Consider the following 27,446-nt stretch of genomic DNA (forward strand, 5'->3'; position numbering starts at 1 on the left):
TTCTTTTAAGCTTTTTGCCTAACTTCTGTGTATTTCGTTTTTTATTTTTTAAATATTTTTAAATATTTATTTTGGAGAGAGAGAGACAGACAGTGTGAACAGGGTAGGGGCTGAGAGAGTGGGAGACATAGAATCCAAAGCGGGCTCCAGGCTCTGAGCTATCAGCACAGAGCCTGATGCGGGGTTCGAACTCACGAACCGCAAGATCATGACCTGAACCGAAGTCCGATGTTCAACTGACTGAGCCACCCAGGCGCCCCTGTGTATTTCTTTTTTTAGATACTACCTAAAGCTTTCAGGCGGTCTGTAAGTACAACACTGTATATTCTGCTGTGTCCTGTGCTTCAACGGCAACATCCTTGGACAGAGACAGAATCATTTTCCTGGGGAGAAAAAATCAGCAAAAGTTGAGTGAAAAAGAAGATTTGGTGAAGAGTATCACCACATTTTCTAATGGGGCAAAGTGTGTGGCAAGACTTTCATGATTCTAATGGGAATTTAGATGATTGGACTAAAAAGAAGGTTGGGTGGGGGCTTCCCATTGACCACCACTGGGCCCAGTGATCCACTAGAAAGTACTCACAAGAAGCTGTTTTAATCATGAATATGGTTTAACAAAGCCAAAGATACAGATTAAAATCAGCAAAGGGACATGGTACAGGGGCACAGTCCAGGAGACACCAGGCACAGGCATTCAGGTGTCCTCTCTCAGTGGAGTTGTACTCTGGCAACAGTATGGGACAGCAGGTGCGAAGTGTTGCCAGCCAGAGAAGCTCACCCCAGCTTGGGGTCCAGTCATGTAGACGTGCAGCACCTGCTTGGCTGACTTCGGCTCTTCAGACTCTAGCCCCTCAGAGCAAAGATAGGAGTTTGTCATAAGTCACATTGTTAGTACAAACCATCTGGTCATGCTGGGTACTAGATGGCCTGAGGCCTCAGGTATACAAAGGCTTTTTATCAGGCAAAATATTACAAAGGCTCAGAGCCCATCTCCTATGAGCCAGACAAGGGCCAATCCTGAAGACAGGCCTTTCTTAGAAATGTTGTAGGGTTTGAGCAGTAGGCCTATTGAGTTAACCCATTCCTGCATAGTGTGGTAGGGCTTTGAACATGGTATTAGTGTTTCTTAGAGTCATTATCATTAGAGGGTAAACCTCTAGGACCTGATCTTGGAGGAGAATGATATAAGGACATACCCAAAATATACAGTCTTAGCTAAATTCATAAATGAGTGAAACTAAGTAGATTGCACGTGAGAGGTTAAATGTGTTTTGTGGTACTTAGCCTGAGAATCTATAATTGACATCATGACTCATTCCACAGAAGTTTGCAGATACAGAAGTTTACTAGAAGAATGAACCTGCAAGTACATGTGGTATTGACTAAAATCAGGGAAGAGGTGGAAAGGAAGAACGTAGCCCTGAAGTTAATGTCGAGGCAGAGGAATTGGTTCATTCAACTCTGGAGAAGTTCCATGAACTGCTGTCTGCAAGCTGGAGCCGAGGAAGGCTGGTTGTGTAACCCCAGTCCAGGGACAGGAGAAGGCTGATGGCGCAGCTCAGGCAGGCGGGCAGACAAGAGAGCAGGAGAGCGAGTGTGCACACGAATGAGAATGAATTCTCCCTTCCTCTACCTTTTTGTTCGGTTCAGACCCTCAGTGGATTGACTGAGGCTCACCCACATCAAAGAGAACAGTCTCGTTTACTTGGTCTACTCAAATGCTAAGTTTTGTGGAAACCCCATCACGGACGATCCAGAAATGGCCAGTCAAGTTGACATATAAAATTAACCATCACAAATGGTAAGAAAGGAAGTCACATACCTAAAAATCAAAGGGGAGCGTTGGTCACAGAATTAAAGGTAGTTTTATCCACAAATTCAAGGAATTACATTATCAACTGAAAGTTAATGCATATTGCCATTTAGGGGAAGTAGAAAATGTATTTCAATCAAACATCAGATTTTTGAAGTTGTATTTAGGTTTAGAAGTGATTCTTTTCATCTTTTAAATTTCATCAAGACTGGGGTTTCTAGGTTTAGGATGTTTTTCTGACTGTAAACACATGCGTCATTATGGTATATCTGTAAGCTTTATCTCTATATATAAATATTGGTTGATGAAGAAATTGTGTTAGATTTGAAGATTTCTTTTCTTCTCAGATGTGTTCAGTTACTTGGAATATGTCGCCTAAAAATTATAAATGTGCAGTTGAGCAGGAAGGAGAAACCTCTTGGCTTCACATACTTTATATTTGTCAAAATATTTTGATATTTTTAGGCTCCTGATGACTCTGCAAGATTCTGAACACACAATGCATTGTACCTATTTTAAAAATAACATTCTTCGTGTGTTAGTTCTGTGAGCGTTTCCTCCTGCTGTCATGGCCCCCTTGCTCTCAGTTGGACTGACCTTGGCAGTTTCATCGATAAGAAGATGATGGCTGCTAGCACTTACAGAACACCTCCTAAATCCTAGACACCCTTTTAATGTTTTAAATAAATCAGCTACTTAAAGATCACAGAAACCCTATGAGGAAGGTATTATCCAGTTTACAGAAGAGAAAACAGGAGCATAGCTAGGGCTGTGGTGGTGCTGGGATTCATTCAGACCTTGGAAGTCTGGTTCCAACTTGTGCCCACACAGCCACCAATCATGTTCTTTCCTTTCTTTTTTTTTTTTTTTTTTTTTTTTTGAGAGAGAGAGAGAAGGTGCAAGTGAGTGAAAGCCAGATTGAGAGAGAGAGAGAAAGAGAATATACCAGGAGGGCAGAAAGAGAGAGGGAGGAGGAAAGAGAGAGTAGTGGGGCTCACCTGAAACGGGGCTCAAGCTCACCCTAAGCAGGGCTCGAGCACACCCGATGTGGGACTTGAACTCACGAACTGTGAAATCATGATCTGAGCCAGTCAAATGCTTAATGACTGAGCCACCCAGGTGCTCAGCCACTAACCATGTTCTGAGGTGAATGGTGATGGACAAGTATTTTGGGGGAACTCTTACCAGAAAGTGGTAAATGCTTTATAGGTGTTATTTAATCCCCCAACTGTTATATGACACAAATACTATTTTCATCTTCATTTGAAATAAGGGACTAGGTTTTTAGATAGTTATAGTTGACTTGTCCAGAGTCACAGAGCAGTAAACCAAGGCCACTCTGATACCCCTCTTAGCCACCTCACCAGTCTGTCTTCATCAATCTATGGCAAGAAGAAAAATTGTATTTTAGTTTTCATGAGTATTTATGGTTTAGTTTAATTGTTATTTGAAGCTATATGCAGTTGCATTCAGCCATGGGCTTCGGTATCTTTATCTTCCTTTCTATGCTTTATATTTTTAGCTAGTAATGCCAGAAAAGAGTGTTTTCATGGTTAAAGCTATTGCTGGGAAGGCCATAGGTGGTTTTGCATACCCTTCCAGGAAAGCTTTGGTTACTTACTGTTGAGAAAAATTTTGGAAAAAAAAATATTTTTAATTTTCTTTTTGGACCAGGTATAGTCAATAATCAGTTAAATAAATTATGTTGGACTAAGGGAGAATTCTATTCATCTTTATTGTCAGAGTAATATAAGCTCTGCAGTTAAAAAACACAACTCAGAAACATCATTTTCTTAGATTTTTATCGTATAGTTATTAATTGAAGAGCATAGTTTTTCTTGTTTACATTTTTTTGGTTTGTTTTTTGTTTTTTTAGAACGAGAGAGTATGTGAGCAGCGGGGAGAGGGGCAGAGGAGGGAGAGAGAATCTTTGTTTAATGTTTATTTATTTTTGAGAGAGAGAGAGAGAGAGCACAAGCAGGGGAGGGACAGTGAGAGAGGGGGACAGAGGATCTGAAGTGGGGTCTGCACTGACAACAGTGAGCCTGATGCTGGGCTTGAACTCACAGCTTAACCGACTGAGCCACGTAGGTGCCCTGAAAGAGAGAGAATGTTAAGCAGACTCCACACTTAGTGCAGAGCCTGGTGTGGGGATTGATCCCACAACGCGGGAATCGTGACCCCAACCCAAATCAAGAGTCAGTGACTCAACCAACTGAGCCACCTGGGCACCCGTCTTATTTAGTTTTTACCCCATGCCTAGCATGGTTCTTTGATTTAATAGCTGCTCAATACATAACTGAGTTAATTAATTAATGTTTATAAGTAATTCTTAGCCCCTACATGGATATTCCAGTTGTGGAAAAAAGTGCATTGGAAAACTTCATGTTCATAAGTTACTACTTCTTAAAAGTTTTGGAATACCAAAAAGAAATACAGTTAGTTATACTCAGCATTATATTATTCTGAAAATAGTATCAGAGTAAAAAGTTCTGAAAATACTATAGGATATGGTATTCCAATACCATCATTAAAATCAATCAAGGGGTGCCTGGGTAGCTCAGTTGGTTAAGTGTCCAACTTCGGCTCAGGTCATGATCTCATGGTTCATGAGTTCAAGCCCTGCGTCAGGCTCTGTGCTGACAGCTCAGAGCCTGGAGCCTGCTTCGGATTCTGTGTCTCCCTCTCTCTCTGCCCCTCTCCTGTTCGCACACTGTCTCTCTCTCTCTCTCTCTCTCAAAATTAAATGAACGTGAAAAAAAATTTTTTTAAAGAAAATCAAAATTGTAATGAAGAGGTACCAATTAGAAGATGTCCAGTTGTTAGACTGCTAGATAAACTACAACTGATTTATAGCTTAGAAAGTAGAACCGTTTCGGGACTCCTGGCTGGCTCAGTCAGAGGAGCATGCAACTCTTGGTCTCAGGGTCATGAGTTTGAGCCCCACAATGGATGCAGAGGTTACTTAAATAAGTACAACTTTTAAAAAAGTATAACCATTTCATTTCCTCTTTGTAAGCAAAATTAGCTACTTCAGTGTTCTCCCAAGTGATTTGTAGATCCTCCACCACACCTCTACCCTGCTTTCACTTTGCCTCCGTGAAAGTACAGATTTTACTTTCTTTCTATTTTCTGTAAGACAGCCATGCTCTCAAAAGCTGGATCTGACTTATTCGCTTATTTATTTAGGTAATACCTTCATTTATTTGTTTTTTTTTTTTTTTAATTTTTTTTTCAATGTTTATTTATTTTTGGGACAGAGAGAGACAGAGCATGAACGGGGGAGGGGCAGAGAGAGAGGGAGACACAGAATCGGAAACAGGCTCCAGGCTCCGAGCCATCAGCCCAGAGCCTGACGCGGGGCTCGAACTCACGGACCGCGAGATCGTGACCTGGCTGAAGTCGGACGCTTAACCGACTGTGCCACCCAGGCGCCCCTGTTTTTTAAAGTAAGCTCTATGCCCATCATGGGGCTTGAACTCACAACTCTGAGATCGAGAGTCACGTACTCTACCAACTGAGCCAGCCAGGTGCCCCGAAAGCTGGATCTTAATGGTTCTTAGTTTTGTAGTAAGGTGCACCAGGCAGACAGAACTCTACTGCTAAATGATGCCTTCAGTTTGAGAACCACTAAATTACTTACTCAAGTAGCCCTCTGGTGAATGGGATCTGGAGCCTTCATTTTAAACATAATTTCGGTTAACCATTCTCACAGAAGAAAGTTATAGTTATCATTGTTGGCCTAAGAAAGAAGTGAGGTCCAGATTATATTGTGAGGAAATGTGTTATCTTCACAAACACTTTCCTGGGGACAGTGTTGGACTGCACAGAGCTGCACTTAACTTACAAACCTAACTTCAAGTTCCTCCAGTGTTGAGCATGAAGGTGATATGTGCCATGATTATACATGGTGTGGTTTTGCTGTGTGGGTTCAGGGTTGTAATTACTCCCTCAGTAGTGCGTGTAAATTCTTAGGGGTTCCATATGCTGTAATTTCATATTGTGGATTTTTGTTTAGAAATGACTTTTTGGGGAGATATATTTCATTTCATCCTAAATAAGGAAAACAATAAGCCCTCAGTAAAAGGAACTTTCAATTTGATTAAGAGCCCTTGGTTTTTAAATTTTTCTTTTTTGGCTGAGTCTATAGGCTTTACACATCAGGGAGTATAATTTTAGGGAATGATTGTATAGTACCAAAACCATATGTTTTCTTAGGATTTGATGTATGTAAGAATAATGTTAGATTTATTTCACTACAGAAATTTATGAAGGACATATAAGGTTTTATTTTGATATTGAGGTAAAATTATTTTTCAAAAAATTATCCAAATTATACATTTAATAAAAATTGAAATAGACAAGTAAGGAGAACCTTAAAAATATGTACATTCCGTTAGTTAAAAAATCCGTGGAAACAGTGGAGTAGTGTGTGTGAGACCACAGCAAGTTGTTTCTCAAATACTTGGAAATAGGTTTCTCTGAGAGTTAAATCCCAAAATAGATCAGAGAAGGAAATGTGCGGCTCTGTTACAATACGTTAGTGCTCTCAGGGCATCAGAGTTGCCTAAAACCCAATTAGAGGCCTAAAAATGAGGGAACTTGGTTTTCAGTGGAAGAACACACGAGAAAGAATTGCTGACTTCTACAGTGTCTATACATTTTCCAAGGAAGAGTGTTCTGTTGTCTGGTCAGCAGGACTGCTTTAGCCCTTCATGGATATGGGCACATCCAGTTCTACTGTGGGAGGTATTTGTCCTAATCACATAACTAACTGACTGCTGGGCCCATCCATTGGCTTGGGCAAACTGGAGCCAGTGCTCTTGAGCTGAGCTTGATGGGCTTGGTGGCAGGAGCTGTGGGACAGGTATATTTTGCTCTTCTTTCCTAAATGATTCAATTAAAAAATGTTTGTTCTTAATGATATCCCAAGGGCATCTGTGATATATGCTGACAACACAGCCTCCTTTCAAGCAAATTATGCTCTTGACTGGTTGAGTTACCCCAATCCCAGGGCCTCTCCCCCAGCAATTATCTAATAATTTTACTCCTTGTGTACATTTCTGATGAAGTCAGAAAATATCTCCCAATCTGACTGATGGTTGTATTTCTTATGAATTAATGCACTGATATCCTGGGAGAGAAGGGTTTTAGTTTTATTATCATCAGATAGCACATCCCAGGATGATCAGCTGGAATACTGATGACATTGCCTGAGCCAACAGCAGACCCTTGAGGTTAGGGTCTTATCAACTCAAGCAGTGGCAACAGATGTCTCCCAAGTACTCACGCATCCCTTCAGTCATATAAATTTGTTACTAGGAAACACTCCCCAGCCAGAGATTTTCTTTTCTAGTTCCTGTTATATACTGGCCCTTTTGAAAGAATACAGTAAGAAGCAGTCACCTTTTATACACCCAAGAATTACAGACCTTGGGAGGCAGTCAAACTCAGATAATCATTTATTTAATCATTATTCTTTTCTTTGAGGGCCAAACCCCTGCCCAGTACTTAAAAATCTCAAGGGTTATATTCATTCTTTTCCAGTGAGTATTGAGCGAGCTAATGAAATATGTGTTAGAGTCAGGAGCATTGTGTTTGAGTTTCAGCTAAGTTTCTAACAAGCGCTCGACCTTGCTCAGTCAGTTAATATCTGTGATTCTCCTTCTTTTGCTCCTTTTTCTTTCAAAAAAACTTTTATGGATGGATTAATATAACCTTGCATGCCCCAAACTTCTTCCCTTTTATTAAAAATATTTATAGAGCTCTGGGGTGCCTGGTGGCTCAGTCGGTTAAGCATCTGACTTCGGCTCAGGTCATGATCTCAGTTCCCGGGTTCGAGACCTGTGTCAGGCTCTGTGCTGACAGCTCAGAGCCTGGAGCCTGTTTCAGATTATGTCTCCTTGTCTCTCTCCCCACCCTCAAAAATAAATAAACATTAGAAAAATTATTTATAGAGCCCTTCCTTCATGTCAGGTTCTATGTGAAGTGCATCACATAATATTTAATCACTCTGTGAAGTTGGGATCATTGATGGATGAGAGAATGGAGACTTTGAGAGCAGGAGTCAGTTGATCAAAACTAGCAGACAGCAGAGCAGGGGTTTATACTCCTGTCTGCCCAGCTCCATGCCCGGTGTTAATCATAACGTAAGAGTGTTTTTAATCCATCTTAATTTGGGACATGTTTTACTTTCTGCAGGGTAATCTCAGTCTTCAATCCTTATACTTTCTACATTTTCTGAAGCCAAGGAAATTGAAAGACCTTTTGTATCATCATGTGTTTCATTTATAAACTGTCCCAGACCATTTGGAAACCTTCATTTTTGAAACTCGATGTTACTAGTCTAGTTTCTAGTTCTTTTTCTTCTCAGCATATTCTTTCTGTGCTTTCTTTGTGTAAGGATGGCAAAAATGGAACTTTTAATGTCACTGAATATTGTTAAAAATTTCATTAAAGAAAAGAATGTTGGCTTAGCATTTAAGAGATTGGGTTCTAGTTTTGCCTGTAAGATACTGTTAGAGTATCAGTAGACACTAACTCTAAATACTGTTTGTAATATTAAGTTATTATAAATTAAAGATCAAATGTGTGAAAAGCATTTTACACAAAATTTCTCTGTGTGTCAGTAACCATAACAGCTGCAGTGGATTGTTGGAACCAGGATTAAAGCAAAATAATTTTAGGCTTATTGTTGCTTCGTGAGGACCTACTTAAAACAGTTAGAATTCAGGCATCTTCTTAGACACCTGTTGTGTTATTTGGCCTGGCCTAAGCATAATGTCAAACTTTGGACTGCTACTGATATAAGCAGGGTGGAGATGATTAAATTGCTGTCTCAATTATCTGGTAGTGACAGGTTCATTCTTTTTTTTTTTTTTTTTTAATTTTTTTTTTTTTTTTAACATTTATTTATTTTTGAGACAGGGAGAGATAGCATGAACAGGGGAGAGTCAGAGAGAGATGGAGACACAGAATCTGAAGCAGGCTCCAGGCTCTGAGCTGTCAGCACAGAGCCCGACGCGGGGCTCGAACTCACGGACCGTGAGATCATGACCTGAGCCGAAGTCTGCCGCTCAACCGACTGAGCCACCCAGGCGCCCGACAGGTTAATTCTTAAATGACTACAGTCTATTACAGTCATTGATTAGGTCAAAATTTAGGAGTGTTTTGCTTTCCGAGCTGTGTTGAGTGAGACAAAAGAATGGGAAGAAAAGCTGGATAAGGAAAGTTAGTGTGTTATAGGAGAAGAGAAAGACTTTTAGGGGAAATGAGGCTCAGTAGAGTCATTCAGAACTATCCTGAGAATTGAACTATGGGTAAACCGAAATATTAGCGGCACCTGCTGAGGGTTGCTCGTGATTTTGCCATATTGAAAATGCTATGCTCTGAGCTGGGCCAAATGCAGCCTGAAGATTGAAGGGAGTTGACAGTGCTCTGCTGTGTCTGCAACACACTGAACTGGGGGGAGAATGGCTTGAGAGATCATCCACAGACCTCTGAAAGTATAGACTTGTTCAGCGTGTGTCTGTGTGTGAATGAGTGTGTGTGTGTGTGTGTGCGCACGCGCACGTGCATGTGCGTGTGTGTGTGTGTGCTCTGAGCTGTCAGCCCACAGCCCAACACGGGGCTCGAATTCAGGAACTGTGAGATCATGACCTGAGCCAAAGTCGGACGCATAACATACTGAGCCCCCTAGATGCCTCCGAGTTGGCCATTCTGGTAAACTCAGTGGCCATTGTTTTACTCAGCATTTCAACATCTTCCAGTAGTCATTCAGCTATCACCTTCAACAATTTTTGCCTTATCTATTTACTTTTTTTTTTTTTTAATTTTTTTTTTTTTTCAACGTTTATTTATTTTTGGGACAGAGAGAGACAGAGCATGAACGGGGGAGGGGCAGAGAGAGAGGGAGACACAGAATCAGAAACAGGCTCCAGGCTCTGAGCCATCAGCCCAGAGCCCGACGCGGGGCTCGAACTCACGGACCGTGAGATCGTGACCTGGCTGAAGTCGGACGCTTAACCGACTGCGCCACCCAGGCGCCCCTATTTACTTTTTTTTAATGTAAACTTTTAAACTTAAATTTGTTGTAAATAGGAATTTTATATCTGCTGTTAAAACTTCAGGTTAGATGTACTAGTTATAGTTTTTCCTAACATACATTGAAATAAGTTGGCATAAAACCTGTCCATCTGTGGTCTACCTAAAATTATCTTGAGAAATGCTCCTTTCATGTTATTCCAACTCTTCACAGAGTGGTACACAGAATGCTGAAGGTAGAAGTTTAAATATGTATATATTAAAATAATTTTTTAATACGTATTTATTTTTTAGAGAGAGAGAGACAGAGAACACAAGTCGGGGAGGGGCAGAGAGAGTGAGGAGACACAGAATCTGAAGCAGGCTCCAGGCTCCAAGCTGTCAATGCAGAGCCTGATGAGGGGCTCGAACCCACGAATTGTAAGATCATGACGTGAGCTAAGGTCAGAGCTTAACCACCTGAGCCACCCAAGTGCCCCCCAGAAGGTAGAAGTTTAAAGAGGAAACCCAAAGACTAGAAATAGGGGCTTTTCAATGGAATTTTCTAGACAGACTTAAGATGGTAGACGTCTCCTTTTAGGTTATCAGCCTCAGTAGTTTGGGTTAGGCTTTATATGGTTTAATTTCTTTCTTTTTTATCTTTCTTTCAAAATTATTTTTAGGCTGCAGGAGTTTCTAGGCCTTGTAAATAGTTTGTTTCCTCTATAAGTTTCCTAGCAGAATTTTTTTTCTGAAAAATTCTAAACTTGCTTTGGCTTCAAATAAGGGGGAATAAGGTTTCTCCTTTCTCATTTTTAGTGATGATATCTACTCTGCCAGTCCTAAGCCCAAGGGTTAATTCAGTTCAGCCAGCATCAGGAGCTGCCTTTTCCTCGTCAAGCACAGTGTTAAGCCCTGTGATACAAAGAGGAAGCTATGGTCCCACCTTCTGTGAGGCACAGCATATAAACCGCCAGAATAGTTCCATGTGATACAAGGATGTGCCAAATACAGAAGAAATGAACTCTTTGGATAGGTCAACAAAGGCCTTAATCACCGGGAGAGCTGCGAAGGCTGGGTGGTTGAGTGCAATGTAATAAGAAGGCAACATAGTCTGTGACACGATGAACGCTGTGGTCCTTTCTTTTCAGGCAGTCTTTGTGATTGTTCTGTAGAATTTCTGTGGGTTCTGCATTGGTCCACATGGTATTCCAACAAGAATTAATGTCTTAAATGTGTGGTAGGTAGCTCACAGCCTTTCTGCCCTCATACCCGCATGTGAATTTGAAGCAATAACTAGGGAACTTTCAATAACAGTTGGCATGTTGAGATGGCATCATTCCCAAAACAACATCTTAATGAGGTTCTGTGCTTCAGGAGCAACTCTTCTTGTTTAAATACACTTAGCCATGACCTACGTAACTGGACGCAATGTGGCAGAAGTGCCTGGGATCACAGCGTGAGTCCTACATTGTAAGGGATCCTCTGGAGCGCCCCACTACCTCAGTAACTCTGGACCTGAGTAGGAGGATAGTATGGATAACAGGAGGAGGAAGAGAATAAAACCAATCTGCCTGTAGCTACGTTTAGGGAATGTTGGTATAGGATCTAAGACAAATTCTAGTCTCCCAGTGGGTTCTTAGCCATCCCTCCAAAATCCAGCACCTCACAAACACCTAGAACGTGAGCTACACATTCAAAAATGAGTAGTTGAGAGAAGATCTTCAATTAAGCATCAAAGGAAAAACTCCTAATCCATCCTCACACTGGGTGCCTAAAACCTCCAGAGTGTTAATTGCATTGGTAACTGCATCCAGCCTTAAACTTTGGGGGATTTAACATATGCAAGCTCTTTTTTTAATTGTTTGCATGGATATTCAATGAAAAAGAGCAAAAAATAAGCCTCGGAGTGGAGGTGGGGGCAGTGGGGACTAAGCATGACTTCAGACCCAGCCATGTCTCTGTGTTGCCAGAGACCACACCCCTCCTCAGACATAACCACGGAGGACTATTTCTTTTGGCCAGGCCTCTGACCTTGAAGGGTCTAGCCAGCCGCCGTGAAGCTTTGGGTGCTAGACATAATATGAGTAGATTCCAAGAGTTATTTCTATTTCATATATTTTATTTAGCATGGCTATACCAATTTTTTTAATTCATCACAAGTTCTACTCTTGAAATACATCTAAAATGCTTTGCAAAATTGCTGCCATTGAATTTCATACATATAGTCTAAAACACATTCAGAAATATAAAGAATTAGAATTAATGGCAGTGTCCATAAGTGATGCCATATTGCCTTTTTCTTGGAGATACAGCAAGCTGAGAATGTGGATTGATCTCCAATGTGTGTTAAATCTTTAGTTTTCTTTCTTGTGAATTTGATGAGGCAGTTTTTCCTTGGAAAAGTAGTTTGTGTTCAGCTGGGGAGGTTGATTTTTCTCCATCAGTTTCTCTCTTTAATAATTGAAAACTACTGTTCATTATTTACATAAAACTGTCTTTTTCTGGTCTGCTTTCTATAACCTTTCCCCTCTGAAGAATTTTAAGAATTCCCTGACTTTCCTCTGGGGGATTTTATGCCTGCTTTATCCCAGATGTAGGACATAGACTAGGCTGAGGTTTTCTTTTTCCTTTTCTCTCTTTTTTTAAAATGTTCTTGTATTTGAAAGACGTTCTTTTAACCTGTGCCACTGAAAAAAAGGGTTTTTAAGAAAGTTAAGTGGTTAAGAAAATAGCTTGGTTTCAATGTCTGACTTACTGGATGACATACCAAAATCCCATGTGCAAAATGAAATAATGGGCAGCAGTGTCAAATAATAAGGGGAAAATGCACACATGTTCTTTCAGCCTTTTGATTCTGGGGTTTTATTTTCTGAGTGAAGGCCTGTCAGTTTCTAGTCTCAGCAGCTCCTTGTCTGGTCTTTCACTGCATACTTGGCTGATGTCAGCCCAGGGATTGCAAGGGCTTGGCTGATGGTTTACCCTGCTTTGTCTTCTCCGTCCCCACCTTCTGCTGACACAAAGAGAATATAGCCTTACTCGTAATATTTTGTCTGCTCACATTCTTACAGATGTATTGATCCTAATCCCTGCTTTAGAATGCAGATTGTTAGGAAGCTGGGAGAGGCCAGAGTAAAGGAGCCTATATGAAGAAAGACAGGATTAGGATGCCTGGGTGGTTCAGTGGGTTAAGCATCCGGCTCTTGATCGGAGCTCAAGTCTTGATCTCAGGGTCGTGAATTCAAGCCCTGCATTGGGCTCCACACTGGGGGTGAGGCCTACTTAAAAAAAGAAAGAAGGAAAGACAGGATTTTTCTTCTTTCCTAATGTCCATTCAGATTCCCAGACAACATTTCACCACCAGCTTTTGGTTACTGTGGTTTTCATATTAATGTCTAAAAAATACCATAAAATCTAAACTTTTTTTGTATGACAAAGTGTGAGAAAAATACCAAGGAGAGTTTTTCTTCCCTGCTTGAGCAAATATATTACATGGTTTCCCCAAGTCCAAAGTTCTGTTTCCCTCAGTGAATATATATCTGATGTATCATGTTTAATTGATTAATAAAATTAGATTATTTTTATTTAAGTATGGTTGAGACACAGTGTTACATTAGTTTCAGGTGAACAACTTAGTGACTTGGCAGTTTTGGACATTATGCTGTGCTCACCACAAACGTAGCTACCATCTGTCACCATACAACGCTATCATAATATCATTGACCGTATTACCTATTATGTTGTACCTTTTATTTCCGTGACTAAATTATTAGGTTTTAGTAAGTCTCTTCCTAGCTCAGATTTTTGTTGCATTTTTTAAAAAAATCTAAATCCATAAGCTTTATTTTTTAGATATTTAGACCTCATAATACAAGCAAGGTTGTGTTTCCTATTGGTCATGTTCCCCTGGTTGACATACCCTTTTCTTCCTTTTTCCTCATGTAGGATCTTTCGAAGATGGTTTGGCTGCCTTGGAGACTTGGAGATCTGATGCCACGATGAGGACTCACACACGGGGGGCTCCCAGTGTGTTTTTCATATATTTGTTTTGCTTTGTGTCAGCCTACGTCACCGACGAGAACCCAGAAGTCATGATTCCCTTCACCAATGCCCACTACGACAGCCACCCGATGCTGTTCTTCTCCAGGGACGAGGTGGCGGAGCTCCAGCTCAGGGCTGCGGGCTCCCATGAGCACATTGCCGCCCGGCTTACCGAGGCCGTGCACACCATGCTGTCCAGCCCCTTGGAGTACCTCCCTCCCTGGGACCCCAAGGACTACAGCGCCCGCTGGAATGAAATTTACGGCAACAACTTGGGCGCCTTGGCAATGTTCTGTGTGCTGTATCCTGAAAACATTGAAGCTCGAGACATGGCCAAAGACTACATGGAGAGGATGGCAGCTCAGCCTAGTTGGTAGATTTTTGTCTTTTTCTTCTTACTGTATTAACTCTGTAATTTAAAGAAATGAATTCATACTCAGATGAGATTTCAGAGGCCAGATTTTCACCTAGGTGTGTGTGAGTGGAGGGGAGGAGTTGCTTGTTATTTGTGGTGTCAGCGGCTTATGAATGGTCCACAGTTTCAAAAGACCCAGTAACGTCCATGTTTAAAGTTAGCAGGAAAATATTTAGCTACAGCCTAGCCAAAGAAAACATAAATTGTTGAATTGAGTAAATACTATCATCTCGATTGTTGAGAATTCTTTCCCCCCTGTTTAACAAGCATGTATCATGGTCATCTGGCTTTAGATTTTGCTTGAGCCCCAAGTGGTTAAGACTTTTGCCAACAAGAGATTTTAGCCAGTTAAGATCTCTTTACATTTTGTGACAATTAGGAGCTAAAAATGAATGTGATAGGATTAACTGGCAATTTATAAACAAGATCTTATCCAATAACTACCAAACTATACTTATCCAAGAACTACCAACATTAGGAAAACCAGTGTTGTGTAATTATGTGAGGAATTCTAATTACATAATAATTTACTTCAGATTTCCAAGATTTGAAAACAAACTTACTACTTCCTTGTTGATTAGCTTAAATTTATTTTATTTGTTTATAGTGAATGTGTCTACCTGCTGTCAGAAAGATAGGCAATGAGTTGATTAGGGATCCTGTGGGTATTCTTACTTGAACTGTGTTTTTGTTTTTTTGTGTTTTTTTTGTTTTGTTTTCTTTTTTGCTGTTACCACATTTTTATTTTATTTATTTATTTTTAATATAATTTATTGTGAGGTTGGCTCATATACAGTGTATACAGTGTGCTCTTGGTTTTGGGGGTAGATTCCTGTGATTCATCACTTGCATACTTAAACTGTGTTTTAATGCATATTCATGGTATAATTGCACCAAAAAAATACAAATTATATGAAATATCCTTTTAAAATTACAGAGGCTGCTACTTTTTTATAGGGCTATAGACAGCTCATTTTTAAATGGTTAGAAAAAAATCAGTGAATACATATAATGCTGTGATGAGTTATATCCCACACATCACAGGGGTGAAAAATGGTCATTTGCAAGCTTCCTGAATTCAGTCAATATGGTAATGAAATTTAATTCTTCCTAAATTTCTGCCAGTATCATCAAGAATGTTGTTTGCTTATAGAGTTTGAAGGGTTTTCTGGAATTTCTTAATGAAAAACATTACGGAAGACCTGGTGTTAAATCCATATCAGAGCTGACTTTTTAAGATTCGTTGTTAGGTGTGTATAATCATTTTGAAGCTTATAATATTTTAGGTTGAAAACAACCTTTTTATTTGGTTTGTTTCAAAATTGAGCCATGTATGCAGTAGTTTCTGATTTTGATTTTAATTAACTGATTTTACTCTATTCCTGACACCAAGAAAGAAAACAAAACAAAATATGTGTGAAATTATTTGATATTTGAACTACGAGATTATATTACCAAATGTTATAATTACTCATTTGACATTGTGCTATTGGTTAAAAATGGCACCCATTAAATACTTTATTTAGGAAAAAAAAACTGTTGCCTATAAAGCTGTTTTTCTTTTCTTTTTAAAAAAAGTTTATTTATTTATTTTGAGAGAGAGAGCGAGAGAGAGAGAGCACACAAGATGGGGAAGGGTAGAAAAAGAGGGAGAGAGAGAAAATCCCAAGCTGGCTCTGCACTGTTAGCACAGAGCCTGATGTGGGGCTTGAACCCACAAACCGTGAGATCGTGACCTGAGCTGAAGTCAAGAGCTGACACTTAACTGACTGAACCACCCAGGTGCCCTTTCTTGTTTGTTTGTTTAATGTTTATTTAAATTTGAGAGGGAGAGAGTATGCACAAGCAGTTGGAGGAGCAGAGAGAGAGAGGAAGAGAGAGAATCTCAAGCAGGCTCCGCACTGTCAGCTCACACACTGACAAGGGCTTGATCCCGCAAACCGCGAGATCATGACCTGATTGAACGCTTAACTGACTGAGCCACCCAGGCGCCCCCGTGTTTGAAATTTATTTGGAGATTTTACTCATTGTTCAAATGACTTTCTAAACTAGAACATCTGTTTAATTCACAAAGTTTTCCTTTTGGCCTTGTTCCATTAAAATGCTCAGTGATGCTCCCCTGGGCCTTTTCTTATGCCTATAAGAATCTGAAGGTAACGCCAACGAAGAAGGCTTAGGGGAACATAATGGTGGTGTGTCTTTTATCTGGTATTAAGAAGAAGTACATCTGAGGTGTACATGCACATAAGTTTCTTAATGTGGTTTATTTTTCAGTTGAGTATTTTGTAGGTAAAGAGCTAAAAGGTAACATCTCTATATTCACTTATTTAAGGCTTTGGGGCTATCGTAAAGGAAAAGTTAAAGGAAAATACTATCTAATTATACTGATATAATATATAATATTATATATAATACATAATTATATATTTGATATAATATATAATACTAATATAATTATACTGATATAACTGTTATATATCCATTTTATATAATGCATACCATAAAGTACAAAGGGAGTCTGAAAGATTGATCCCAAGGGTGGTAGTGATTGAAAAACAAGAGCGTGCAAACTTCTTTCTTCTTTTAGCATCATACTTGCGTGTGTCTCCCAGTACCCCAGTGCGTGGGCTCCACAGAAAGATGAGTCCTGTCTGTGTGCTGTATGTGCCTTTGCAGAGATGCCACATTCTCTCTCACACTCTCCTTGGTTCTTCTGACTTCTTCATAGTAGTAAAAGTAGCAGCGTAATTTAAGCTTGTTCTTAACTTAGTTCTAAAAATCAAATTTAGGGGCCCCTGGGTGGCTCGGTCGGTTAAGTGTCTGATTCAGCTGAGGTCATGATCTCATAGTTTGTGGGTTTGAGCCCCGCATCAGACTCTGTGCTACAGCTCAGAGCCTGGAGCCTGCTTTGGATTCTGTGTCTCCCTCTCTCCCTGCCCCTGTCCTGTTCGTGCTCTGTCTCTGTCTCTCAAAAATAAATAAATGTTAAAAAAAATTTTTAAATAAAAGCAAATTTGAAAAGATGTCATTTTTAACCTCTATATAAAGTGGCAAATCATTTTCAGCTGTAGATCTCATCTTCCAAATGAGAGCTAGAATTTGGGCTGCAGTTGGCTCTGTATTAGATGAAAGCTTGATGAGACCTTGGGACGCCTGGTGGCTCAGTCGGTTAAGCATCCAACTCTTGATTTTGCTCAGGTCATGATCTCATGATTGTGGGATTGAGCCTTGCATCCGACTCTGCACTGAGCGTGGATCCTATTTGAGATTCTCTCCTTCTTTCACTGCCCCTCCCTACCTTAAAAAAAAAAAAAAAAAGAACTTAATATGAAATCATTTGGAGAAAGCTTAATGACCTGATACCCTAAATCTAGAACTGGTAACAATAGAAATGCATTTTGATTCACTTAAAGTAAATTCATTTTTTATATAATTCAATTTTTATATAGTGTCACCTAGTCACTAGAGCAAGTTCTGTGTATGTCAGTTGGCCTGTGGGGGTATTCTCATTTATAAATGGTTGCTTTCTGCCTTCAGACCTTACATAGTTAAAAAGAACACAGCCAGGGGGTGCCTGGGTGGCTCAGCTGGTTACTCATCTGACTCTGGATCTCAGCTGAGGTCATGACCTCACGGTTTGTGAGTCTGAGCCCCACATTTGAGCCCCATACTGGACCCTGCACTGACAGCATGGAGTCTGCTTGGGATTCTCTCTCTCTGCCCACTTGTGTTCTCTGTCTCTGTCTCCCAAAAATAAATGAATAAATAAACATTAAAAAAAAAAAGAACACAGCTAGACTTCAAATAAATATTTTCCTTCAGTTCCCCCCCACCCCCACCTCCCAGAAGCTTAAAATTTAAGGCAGGAAAAAAATAAAAGCAGTTCTTAGTAGGGATTCAAAGAAATATCCAGAAAGTCAATTTTTGGAGTTTTGGGAGTCAGCATATATTACTCTACTTTCCTAAAATTTTCATGTGTATATTTTCATTTACTTATTTCTACTATACCTTTCCTCCCACAAGACTGAGGAAACAAAATACAAAATATAAGATTGAAATTAGAAGTAGCTGAGAAAGAAAGGGAGAGAAAAAGGTTGGGGATATTAAGCTGAATTAAGAATGAGACCGTTGTAAAATGTTGTCCCTCACAGACCATGGGTGGGCCAAAGTGGGCCCGGCGTTTTTCGACAGCAAAGACAGTAGGCTTCGTTAGTTCTGAAGTGTAGGGTGTCCATGATATCAAAAACGGATCAGTTATTTTACAGAACTACTACCTTTGAGCCAAGCGCCAGACAGAAATGTCTCCTGGGGTTTTGGGGAAGAATCTTCCCAATGATCTCATGAACACCCTTACAGTGCACGTGTGATGAGTTGCTTGCATGGTGCTGTTTTTTACACCAGACCAGACTAATGTTAAAGGCAGGGTTGTGTCTTTGGCTCACGCATGTATCCTCCAGCTCGTAGCATGGCATGAAGTAGATTTCTGTCCAGTGAATGAATATACCATAGCATCCCTGGATAAAGCATCTCCAAAGTGAAGTTCATTGAAATACAGGGATGTATGGTTCAGCCTCAGACCACTTTTTTTTTCCCTAGTCTAGCTTAATCCTTCAGTAGAATTTTGTTTATGTGTCGGGCAGGCTCCCTATACATTGTGTATCTCACTCAAGCTAGCGATCAGTAGATACCATTACACTCCTTAGGAAGTTCTTGCAGGGATCTATAGCTAAAAACAAACAAAGGAAGTAGAAAAAAACTCACTCGTGATTATTGGAAAACACTACAGATCCTTAACCGCTTAATAAACGCGCAGTTAAGTTGATCCTATTTTACTTAATAACATGAAGAGATGAATGCCTTTAAAAGAGATTTAAGATAAGATTGTAACAAAAAGGATTTGTGTTCAGCTCTAGTTGATAGCATATAGCGATCCTGTGTGCATTTCCAGGCAACAGGCTTTTTTGTCTAAGCATTGTACACCCTGGGGAACGGGCCTTGCATAGTGGTCTTTGGAGGCAAAACAGTGCTGGCAAGAAACTGAGGTTTCCACAGGTTTAAAAACCTGCCATTTTATTCGCCATGCATCCTTTGGCAGGTGTTTTACCCTGTAGAAACCTCAGTTTCTTCATCTATAAAATGTGGATGAGCCTTCCTGTGCAAGATAGTTCTCGGGATTAAATGAGATAATGCATGTAAAGCTTTTAGCGTTATGTACCTGGCCTGTAGCTTTACTAAAAAGTCTATTATCTTTAGATATGAACATGCAGTTTGATTCTCAAGTTTCTTGATACACACTACTCCGTTTTACCTGCTCTGTCACTCCGGAGTTGTGTTTTTGAGAAGGATTCATTGTGAATCATGCTTTCTTCCTTTCTTTATAGTATTTTTGCTTATCGTCAGAAAATAAATCACAGAGGAAAGAAATTACTTCATTCTTGCATTGGAGCCAGTCAGCTACAGGAAATCAGAACTGGTGAGGGAAACAAAGAAAGTTGAACTTTGAGACAGAGAAGTAATTGTACTTTGATTTGCAACAGACTGAGTACTAAATCCTTGCCTATGAATCGCAACTTCTGGACAGTGATATCCGAGAGTGTATTTGCAAAATAAAATAAAATAAAATAATAAAATGAAGGAGAGGAAAAAAGAAAAAAAGAAAGGAAAGCCTCTGGCATATGGAAATGAACCAATCAGTCTTATTCCTGTACATTCCAAAATGAAGTGTGTGCCTGTCTTTCTCAGTGTGGCCTGCTGGCTCCGAGTGCAGTTCCCTACAGCTGTTTTGCAGACTTTTTACTTTTCTAAGTTGTTCAGTAAGGCTGGGAATCAAAGGAAGGGGGAGGGTGTAGCTGGGTCCCAACACGCGCAGCCACAGCACTGTGAGTAAAAAGATCAGGTTTTCCTCTCCTCTGACTTTACAGTGGTGACGACTGGGAGGCTTAGCCCAGAATGCACCTGGAAACCATTGGATTCCTGGGAAACAAATGTTGGGCTCTCAGAAAACCCAGCCCCCAGTTCTCCTGCCTTTTTGTCATTCCTGTTTCTCCTTCCTTTTACCCTTTCCCTTATCAATTTGCCGCTCTTTTTCTCTGTTCTTCTCATTCTGTGATCTAAAAGAAGTGATCCCCTTTTACCCTACTTCAGATCCTTGAAAATAGAAGGCTAAAACTGATGACTATGAGGCTTTTGATGATAGATGTTTTATAAAAGAGAGCCTACATTTATTTTATTTATTTTTTTAAGTAAACTCTACCCCCAATGTGGGGCTTGAACTCATGACCCTGAGACCAAGCGTTGCATGCTTTCCTGACTGAGCCAGCCAGGCTCCCCGATGATCAAGTTCTTAAAAATGTATAGAAACACATGTTAGGAACCTGGCCACTGGGAATTCTCTTCTTGAAGGCTATTTAATAAGCGGGTTGTTGCCAGTATAATAATAAACGAAGACATTGGGTAAGGATTGAGGTCAGGTGACCCATGGTGGGAGGAAGCATGTGAAGAGTGGCTAATTGAGAGGTGACGTCGGGTGTGCGGGTTAGCCGAGCATCTCCTTTGGGGTATGATTGTTCGATACACAACAAGCAAAGCGTTCTCCACCTATTATTTCAACTGCTGGTGAGGATAAAGTGGTTTTAACAACACTTCTTTCTAACAACAAATTTAGACGTTCTACAGCAGCTATGATCATACACAAGTGAGCAGAAATCCCAAGTTAATTTTTCTGGTTTTCTTGTTGTTTGACTCTCAGAGTCTGTATTGGTGATGAGTGACTCTCTCTCCTACCCCTCCTGCCCTTTTAGTGTCATTTTGCCTTTTTAAGTGTAACATGGGCTTTTAGAGTTCCCAGAGGGAGCCATGCTTAAGGCCAGAGGAATTCTTGTTCATCTTTTGATAGAGCTCTAAGTCAGTGCTCCTCACCCCATATATACAAACAGGGGCAACACAAGTGGTCCATGTGGTCTTTACAATCTGGACGCTTAAATTTTTCTAATATGAAAAACTTGCCAAGCATGATGTTTGAATTTTGTGCATTTCTTGCCCCTTATCTGGAGGGAAAACGTTAATTGACAAGTGCTGCTTGTGTGTCTGTATTCTGTTGCAATGATGCTTCATAGTCATTTTTTTTAAAGGTTGGCTTTCTCTGTCAGGTAAAATAGCAATCAATTTAATACTACTTAAGATGTAGGGTCTTCAGGCACCTGGGTGGCTCAGTCGGTTGAGCATCCAGCTTCCGCTCAGGTCACGATCTCGCAGTTCATGAGTTCGAGCCCCACGTCAGGCTCTCTACTGTCAGCTTGTCAGCACAGAGCCCGCTTTGGATCCTCTGTCTCCCTCTTTCTGCCCCTCCCCACCCCATGCTCTCTCAACAATAAATAAATCTTAAAAAAAAAAGGGGGGGGGGTTCTTGCCGACATTAGGTTCTTACTAACGCCGTACAGATATTTCTAACTCCTAGAGAGTAATAATGACGTGAATATGCCCGTGGAGTCTAAGTGAATAGTTCATTTTACCTTAGTGATCTTCAGAGTGGCTTTTTATTTCTTCCTCTCCTTCTGCCATATCCATTGAGGGAACATGTTTTAGCCATGCTTAATACAGTCTGCCTCATCCATCTTTCCTTTTCCTTTCCAGTGTCAATATGCTGCATTGGGACAGCAGGAGGAGACACTGTCAGGGGTCTCCAGATCACTGCTTATCCCACATAAGCCTGTGGTTTAGAAGCTTTGTGTGTGGAATGGCTTGGAGGGGAGGAATCAGGAGGAGGGAAAATAGGTAGAAGCTTATAATTTTAGTCCAGGAAGGAAATGAAGACTACAGTTAAGACAGTGAGGGTGGAGAGGGGCACCTGGGTGGCTCAGTTGGTTAAGCATCTGGCTCTTGATTTCAGCTCAGGTCATGACGTCACAGCTTGCAAGATCGAGCCCCGCATTGGATTCTGTGCTGACAGCACAGAGCCTGCTTGGAATTCTCTCTCCTCTCTCTTTCTCTCTTTCTCTCTCTCTTTCTCTCTCCCCACCCTCTCTCGCAAAATAAATAAACAAAAAAAAAAAAAAAAAAAAAAAAAGGACCGTGAGGGTGGAGAGAAGAAGGAATGATTTTAAAAGACACTTAGGACAGAGAAGCTGTACAGGGATTGATTGGATACGAGATACTTTCTCACCATGTAGTTCTTTCATCAGAATTCTATAGATGTCCTTTTTTTGGGCAGGGGGAGTTAAAAATTGTCTTTATTTCCTCTTAATCTTAGGGTCATGAGTTTGGGCATCACATTGGACACAGAGCCTACTTAAAAAATGAAAAATTGGGGCGCCTGGGTGGCGCAGTCGGTTAAGCGTCCGACTTCAGCCAGGTCACAATCTCGCGGTCCGTGAGTTCGAGCCCCACGTCGGGCTCTGGGCTAATGGCTCAGAGCCTGGAGCCTGTTTCCGATTCTGTGTCTCCCTCTCTCTCTGCCCCTCGCCCGTTCATGCTCTGTCTCTCTCTGTCCCAAAAATAAATAAACGTTGAAAAAAAAAATTTTTTAAAAAAATGAAAAATTGGGGCGCCTGGGTGGCTCAGTTGGTTAAGCGTCCGACTTCAGCCAGCTCACGATCTCGCGGTCCGGGAGTTTGAGCCCCGCGTCAGGCTCTGGGCTGATGGCTCGGAGCCTGGAGCCTGTTTCCGATTCTGTGTCTCCCTCTCTCTCTGCCCCTCCCCTGTTCATGCTCTGTCTCTCTCTGTCCCAAAAATAAATAAACGTTGAAAAAAAAATTAAAAAAAAAAATGAAAAATTAAACAGTGGTCTATTTCATATCTGCAAAAAATCATACTACAGGTCCAATTCATTTATAACAAATATACAAGTAGATTAGGGTTTTTTTTTTTTTAACATTTATTTATTTTTGAGAGACAGAGCAAGCAAGGGAGGGGCAGACAGAGAGGGAGACACAGAATCTGAAGCAGGCTCCAGGCTGTCAGCACAGAGCCTGATGTGGGGCCTGAACCCACAAACTGTGAGATCATGACCTGAGCTGAAGTCAGCTGTTTAACCAACTGAGCCACTCGGGTGCCCCAAGTTTTTTTTTTAATTGAAGTACAGTTGACATACAATATTATATTAGTTTTAGCTGTATAACAAAATAAATCAACAATTATATGTTATAAAATGTTCACCACAAGGAATATAGTTACCATCTGTCACCATATGAAGTTATTATAATATTATTGACTATATTCCCTGTGCTGTACTTTTCATCCCTGTGACTATTTTATTTCTAGAAGTTTGTACCTCTTAATCCCCTTTACCTATTTTGCCCATCCCCCCCACATTCTTCCCCTCTGGTACCTACCGGTTCTCTGTATTTATGAGTCTGTTTTTGTTTTGTGTATGTGTGTTTGTTTATTCATGTGTCTTTTTTTGTCTGATTTGTTTCACTTAGCATAATAGCCTCTACACCCATCCATGTTGTCAAGAATGGCAAGATTTCATTCTTTTTATGGCTGAGTAATATTCCGTCTCTGTACACACCACATCTTCTTTATCCATTTATCTGTCAGTGGACACTTAGGTTGCTTCCCGATCTTGGTTATTGTAAATAATGCTGGAATAAACATGGGGTACATACATCTTTTTGAATAAGTATTTTTATTTTCTTTGGGTAAATACCCAGAAGTGGAATTACTCGATCATATGGCATTTTGATTTTTAATTTTTTGAGGAACCTCCATACCATAGTGGCTGTAGCAAACTACATTCTCACCAAAAGTGCATGAGGGTTCTCTTTCCTCCATATCTTCACCAACACTTAATATTTCTTGTCTTTTTGTCACTAGCCATTCTGACTGATATGAGGTAACATATAGGTATTCTTAAAAAGACAGATCCCTGGGCCCTACACAGTCTCCGTGAATCACCGTCTTTTGGAGCCAGCCAAACCACCCCCAACCCCATGTGATTCTGAGACACACTAAAATTTAAAAAGGGAAGGAAAGGGACGTTTTAAAAAATGGTACTTGGCTTTTGTCTTGGGTGAAATGGTTGCACACCGATGCCCAGATGAGTTAGGGAATATGGGAGAGAGAAGATAGTTCACTTTTTCACATCTTTTGGCGTCACTGTTTCTTCTGTCTACTTTATCTGTCTCACTTTGTCTCTGTTGATATCAGCCAATGATGTGGACAGATGCATTTCAAAGCCCTCTGCCTCGGTTAACCAGCACAGAGGCTCAGAGATACCCTTGGTGGATATATTGTGTGTATTTATTACTGTACATACTTGGGCCTCCTGTAAGTTCAGTGTCGTACACTTTCACCTGTCCTGTGGCTTCTGCACTGCCGCTGCTAGTCTCTACCTCCACCATTTTTCTCCTCCCTCGTTTATCCTGTTGTTCACTCTTGCCTCTCTGTGATTGCATTTTGCTATCGTTGTTTGTGTCATTGTTGAATGTGGGTAAGCTTCTCAGGAAAAAATATCTTTAGGTGTCAAAAAAAAAAAAAAGGTCAGCCTATTGTCATCATAAAACATGTCCCTGTCCAGAGCTTACAGATTTTTGGTCTTATTTTTCCTAGAATTTTGTGATTTTAGTGTTTTAAGCTTTTCACTGACAGGCATGGATGTGCATCTCCCCCGTGGTCCACTTGGATCGTACGGGACCGGCATTTTCAACTCTGCCCTTAGTCTACTGGCAGTAAGTTTACAAACCAGCTCTGAGTTGGTCTTTCTGCCTACAGAAAGATGGATCTGTTCCTTTCCTTCCTCCTTCCCCTCCAACCCTACCCAGACTTCAAAATCCAGTTTAATTTCTCCTTTTTCCGTAACATTTTCTCTAGCCCTTTATCCTTCTCAAATCCCACAGTTATTACTTTTCATGTGACTTGTGGGTTTGCAATGGTAAGTGGGTTGTTTACTACTTGGTTCTCTGATCAGGAATATGTATCTTCAAGATGCAGCCCACTCACAGTGTTTTTCCAGAAACATCCTGGGCTGTAGCTTCTACCCATACCTTCTCCACTGATTCAGATATGCCAAGGGAGCCATGCAGACTTCTTATAGGATGTTTTGTCTGTCCAGTAATTCTTGCTTTATTTGTTTGCCTATCCCACTGGCACATAGGCTTAATGAGGGTAGCACCATCATCATGTTTTACTTTTGAGTCCTGAGAGCTATAATATGGTCACCAAGATGCTAATAAATTATACTGAAGGAATGAATGAATGAATGAATGAATGAATTTTTATTGAGAGTCTGAGCTTACCAAGAGCTGAAGTCCTGGATCTGTATACATCTTTGCATCAGATTTGGTACCTTGTACACGTGGATGCTCATATTTGTCTGCCTCACTTTAGCTCCTCAGGCCTACGTGTCATCAGCCTGTAATCACAGAGGTATTGTTCCTTGGCCCAGTTGAAGGCCAGTAGAAGGTATGTCAGGATTTGACATCTCAGTGGATAGTTTACCAGGAGAGTCAGATTACCTGCCCTTTGAAGTGCTCCCGAACCTGGTATTCTCTTCTCCCCAGGTCCTCAAATTTTGGCATCTGGCATCTTAATATGTATGTAATATTCATGGGTGTTCCCTATCAGGTAACCTCAGTAGGCATTTTGTTTTTGTTTCTGTTTTCCCATTAAAGCCACCCGCTTCAGTCTTCTAAATGTTTGGTAGTGATATTAGGCAGTGGGAGGTGATAATTTATTGGAATTAGAGCAAGGGCTGGGGAGCCCGACTGCCTGTGTTCTAATCCCATTTATGGATTCTGTGACCTGTAGCATGTTAGTTGCCTTCTCATGGTTCAGTTTCCTCACCTATGAATTGATGATAAATATAATACGTCATAGTAGAGCATTAAATGAGTTAATGAAAGATTACCTAGCATAAGGTTGTTACCTTTATTACTTTGCTTATATTTTGTTTTCTTATAAGTTGATGCCAACAAAGGTAATTTTCATTTATAATAAATATATGTACATATTCATTTTATGTCTGTGTACTGCGTACTTATTCTATTCTAGGCATCGTGCTAGGGATTGGGGATATGAAAATTTGAGGGCGTGTTCTATATCTTGCCTTGTTGTTGACCTATGGAAGATAGCCACTAGTGAACAAATATGAATGCAGATGAGAAATGCTGTGACTGGGAAAGTACAGTGTGTAATGGGTAGGTAGTGAGGTACTTTCACTCAACATTAGAGCATCAGGGAAGACTTTCGCACTAGGGCCTGGCAGACAAATAGGAATCAGCCAAGTGAAGGGGAAAGAGAGTGTGTTTGATTGTTTCAAGCAGAAGTCACTGATGTTCGGAGGCCAAGACATAAGAAAGCACAATGCTTTTGAAGAACTGAAAATGTCATGTAGGGAGGAGACTAGCATGTGTGGAGGCTCTGAGTAGGAAGCCAGGGGCTACAAGGCCTCCTCTGCCATGTGAAGGAAGGAGCTTGGACTTTTCCTCACAAGCACTGTGAGGCCATTGAAGGGTTTTAACAGGGTAGTGACATGGTCCAATTTGTGTGTGTGCATGTTTTCACCTGTTTAGCGCAAAATAAAAGAGAATACCATATGAACAAGTGTGTAGTTTCATAAGGTAACTGAAGGAAATTCCCTGGTAACCACAGCACAGACCCAGAAATAGCACTTTGCCTGCCATCCTGAGAAGGCAGCACTGTGCCTGCCTCCACAGCTGAGAAGTCATAGCTGTCCCCACAAAGCTTACCCTGACTTCAGTCATCATGCCCTCGTGTTCTGTTATACTTCATTCAGTTGTGCCTCCCTAGGTACAAGTTCAGTCTTCAGTCTTTTTCTGTGTGCCGTTTCTCCACCATCTCTGTACTTTCGTTACAATTTATCTGTGGAAGAACCTGGGCCCTTTGATCTGCGCAGCCTCCCGCAGTCTGGATGTTGCTGATTGTATGTTCAAGGAGTTCCTCCACCCTGGGTATTTCTTGAAACTGACGACAGGATGCTGAGCTGGAGCCAACTGTTGTGATCACTGTGACACAAGCGTAGGTGGTGGTTGTTTTCTCATCAGGGGACATAAAAGGGCTGCTGTTTTCTCCATGTGACAGATATGTGTTTTAGGAAGAGTCTGGCCACATGTGGAGACTAGCTTGCAGAGGTCAGACCAGAAAGACCAGTTAGGCCTTTTGTGTTTATCCAGATGAGAGCCTGGAATAGGGGCTCTG

General features: G+C 40.8%; 1 protein-coding gene across 4 annotated transcripts in view; it reads left to right on the top strand.

Annotated features, from left to right (window-relative positions):
- The window catches only part of DSE (dermatan sulfate epimerase), an 85,369-nt gene that overhangs the window by 15,921 nt on the left and 42,002 nt on the right, over positions 1-27,446 (top strand). For 3 of the 4 annotated variants that reach the window (XM_086707645.1, XM_086707647.1, XM_086707646.1), the window contains exon 2: positions 13,781-14,249. In XM_086707645.1, coding sequence (XP_086563771.1) covers positions 13,781-14,249 — 469 coding nt within the window. Of the gene's footprint in view, positions 1-13,780; positions 14,250-27,446 lie in introns of those variants that run through there. The other variant, XM_086707648.1, reaches the window with a different exon arrangement.

Source organism: Puma concolor, chromosome B2, assembly GCF_028749965.1.
Source record: "Puma concolor isolate L17-30 chromosome B2, mPumCon1.1.hap2, whole genome shotgun sequence".
Taxonomy (NCBI): Eukaryota; Metazoa; Chordata; class Mammalia; order Carnivora; family Felidae; genus Puma; species Puma concolor.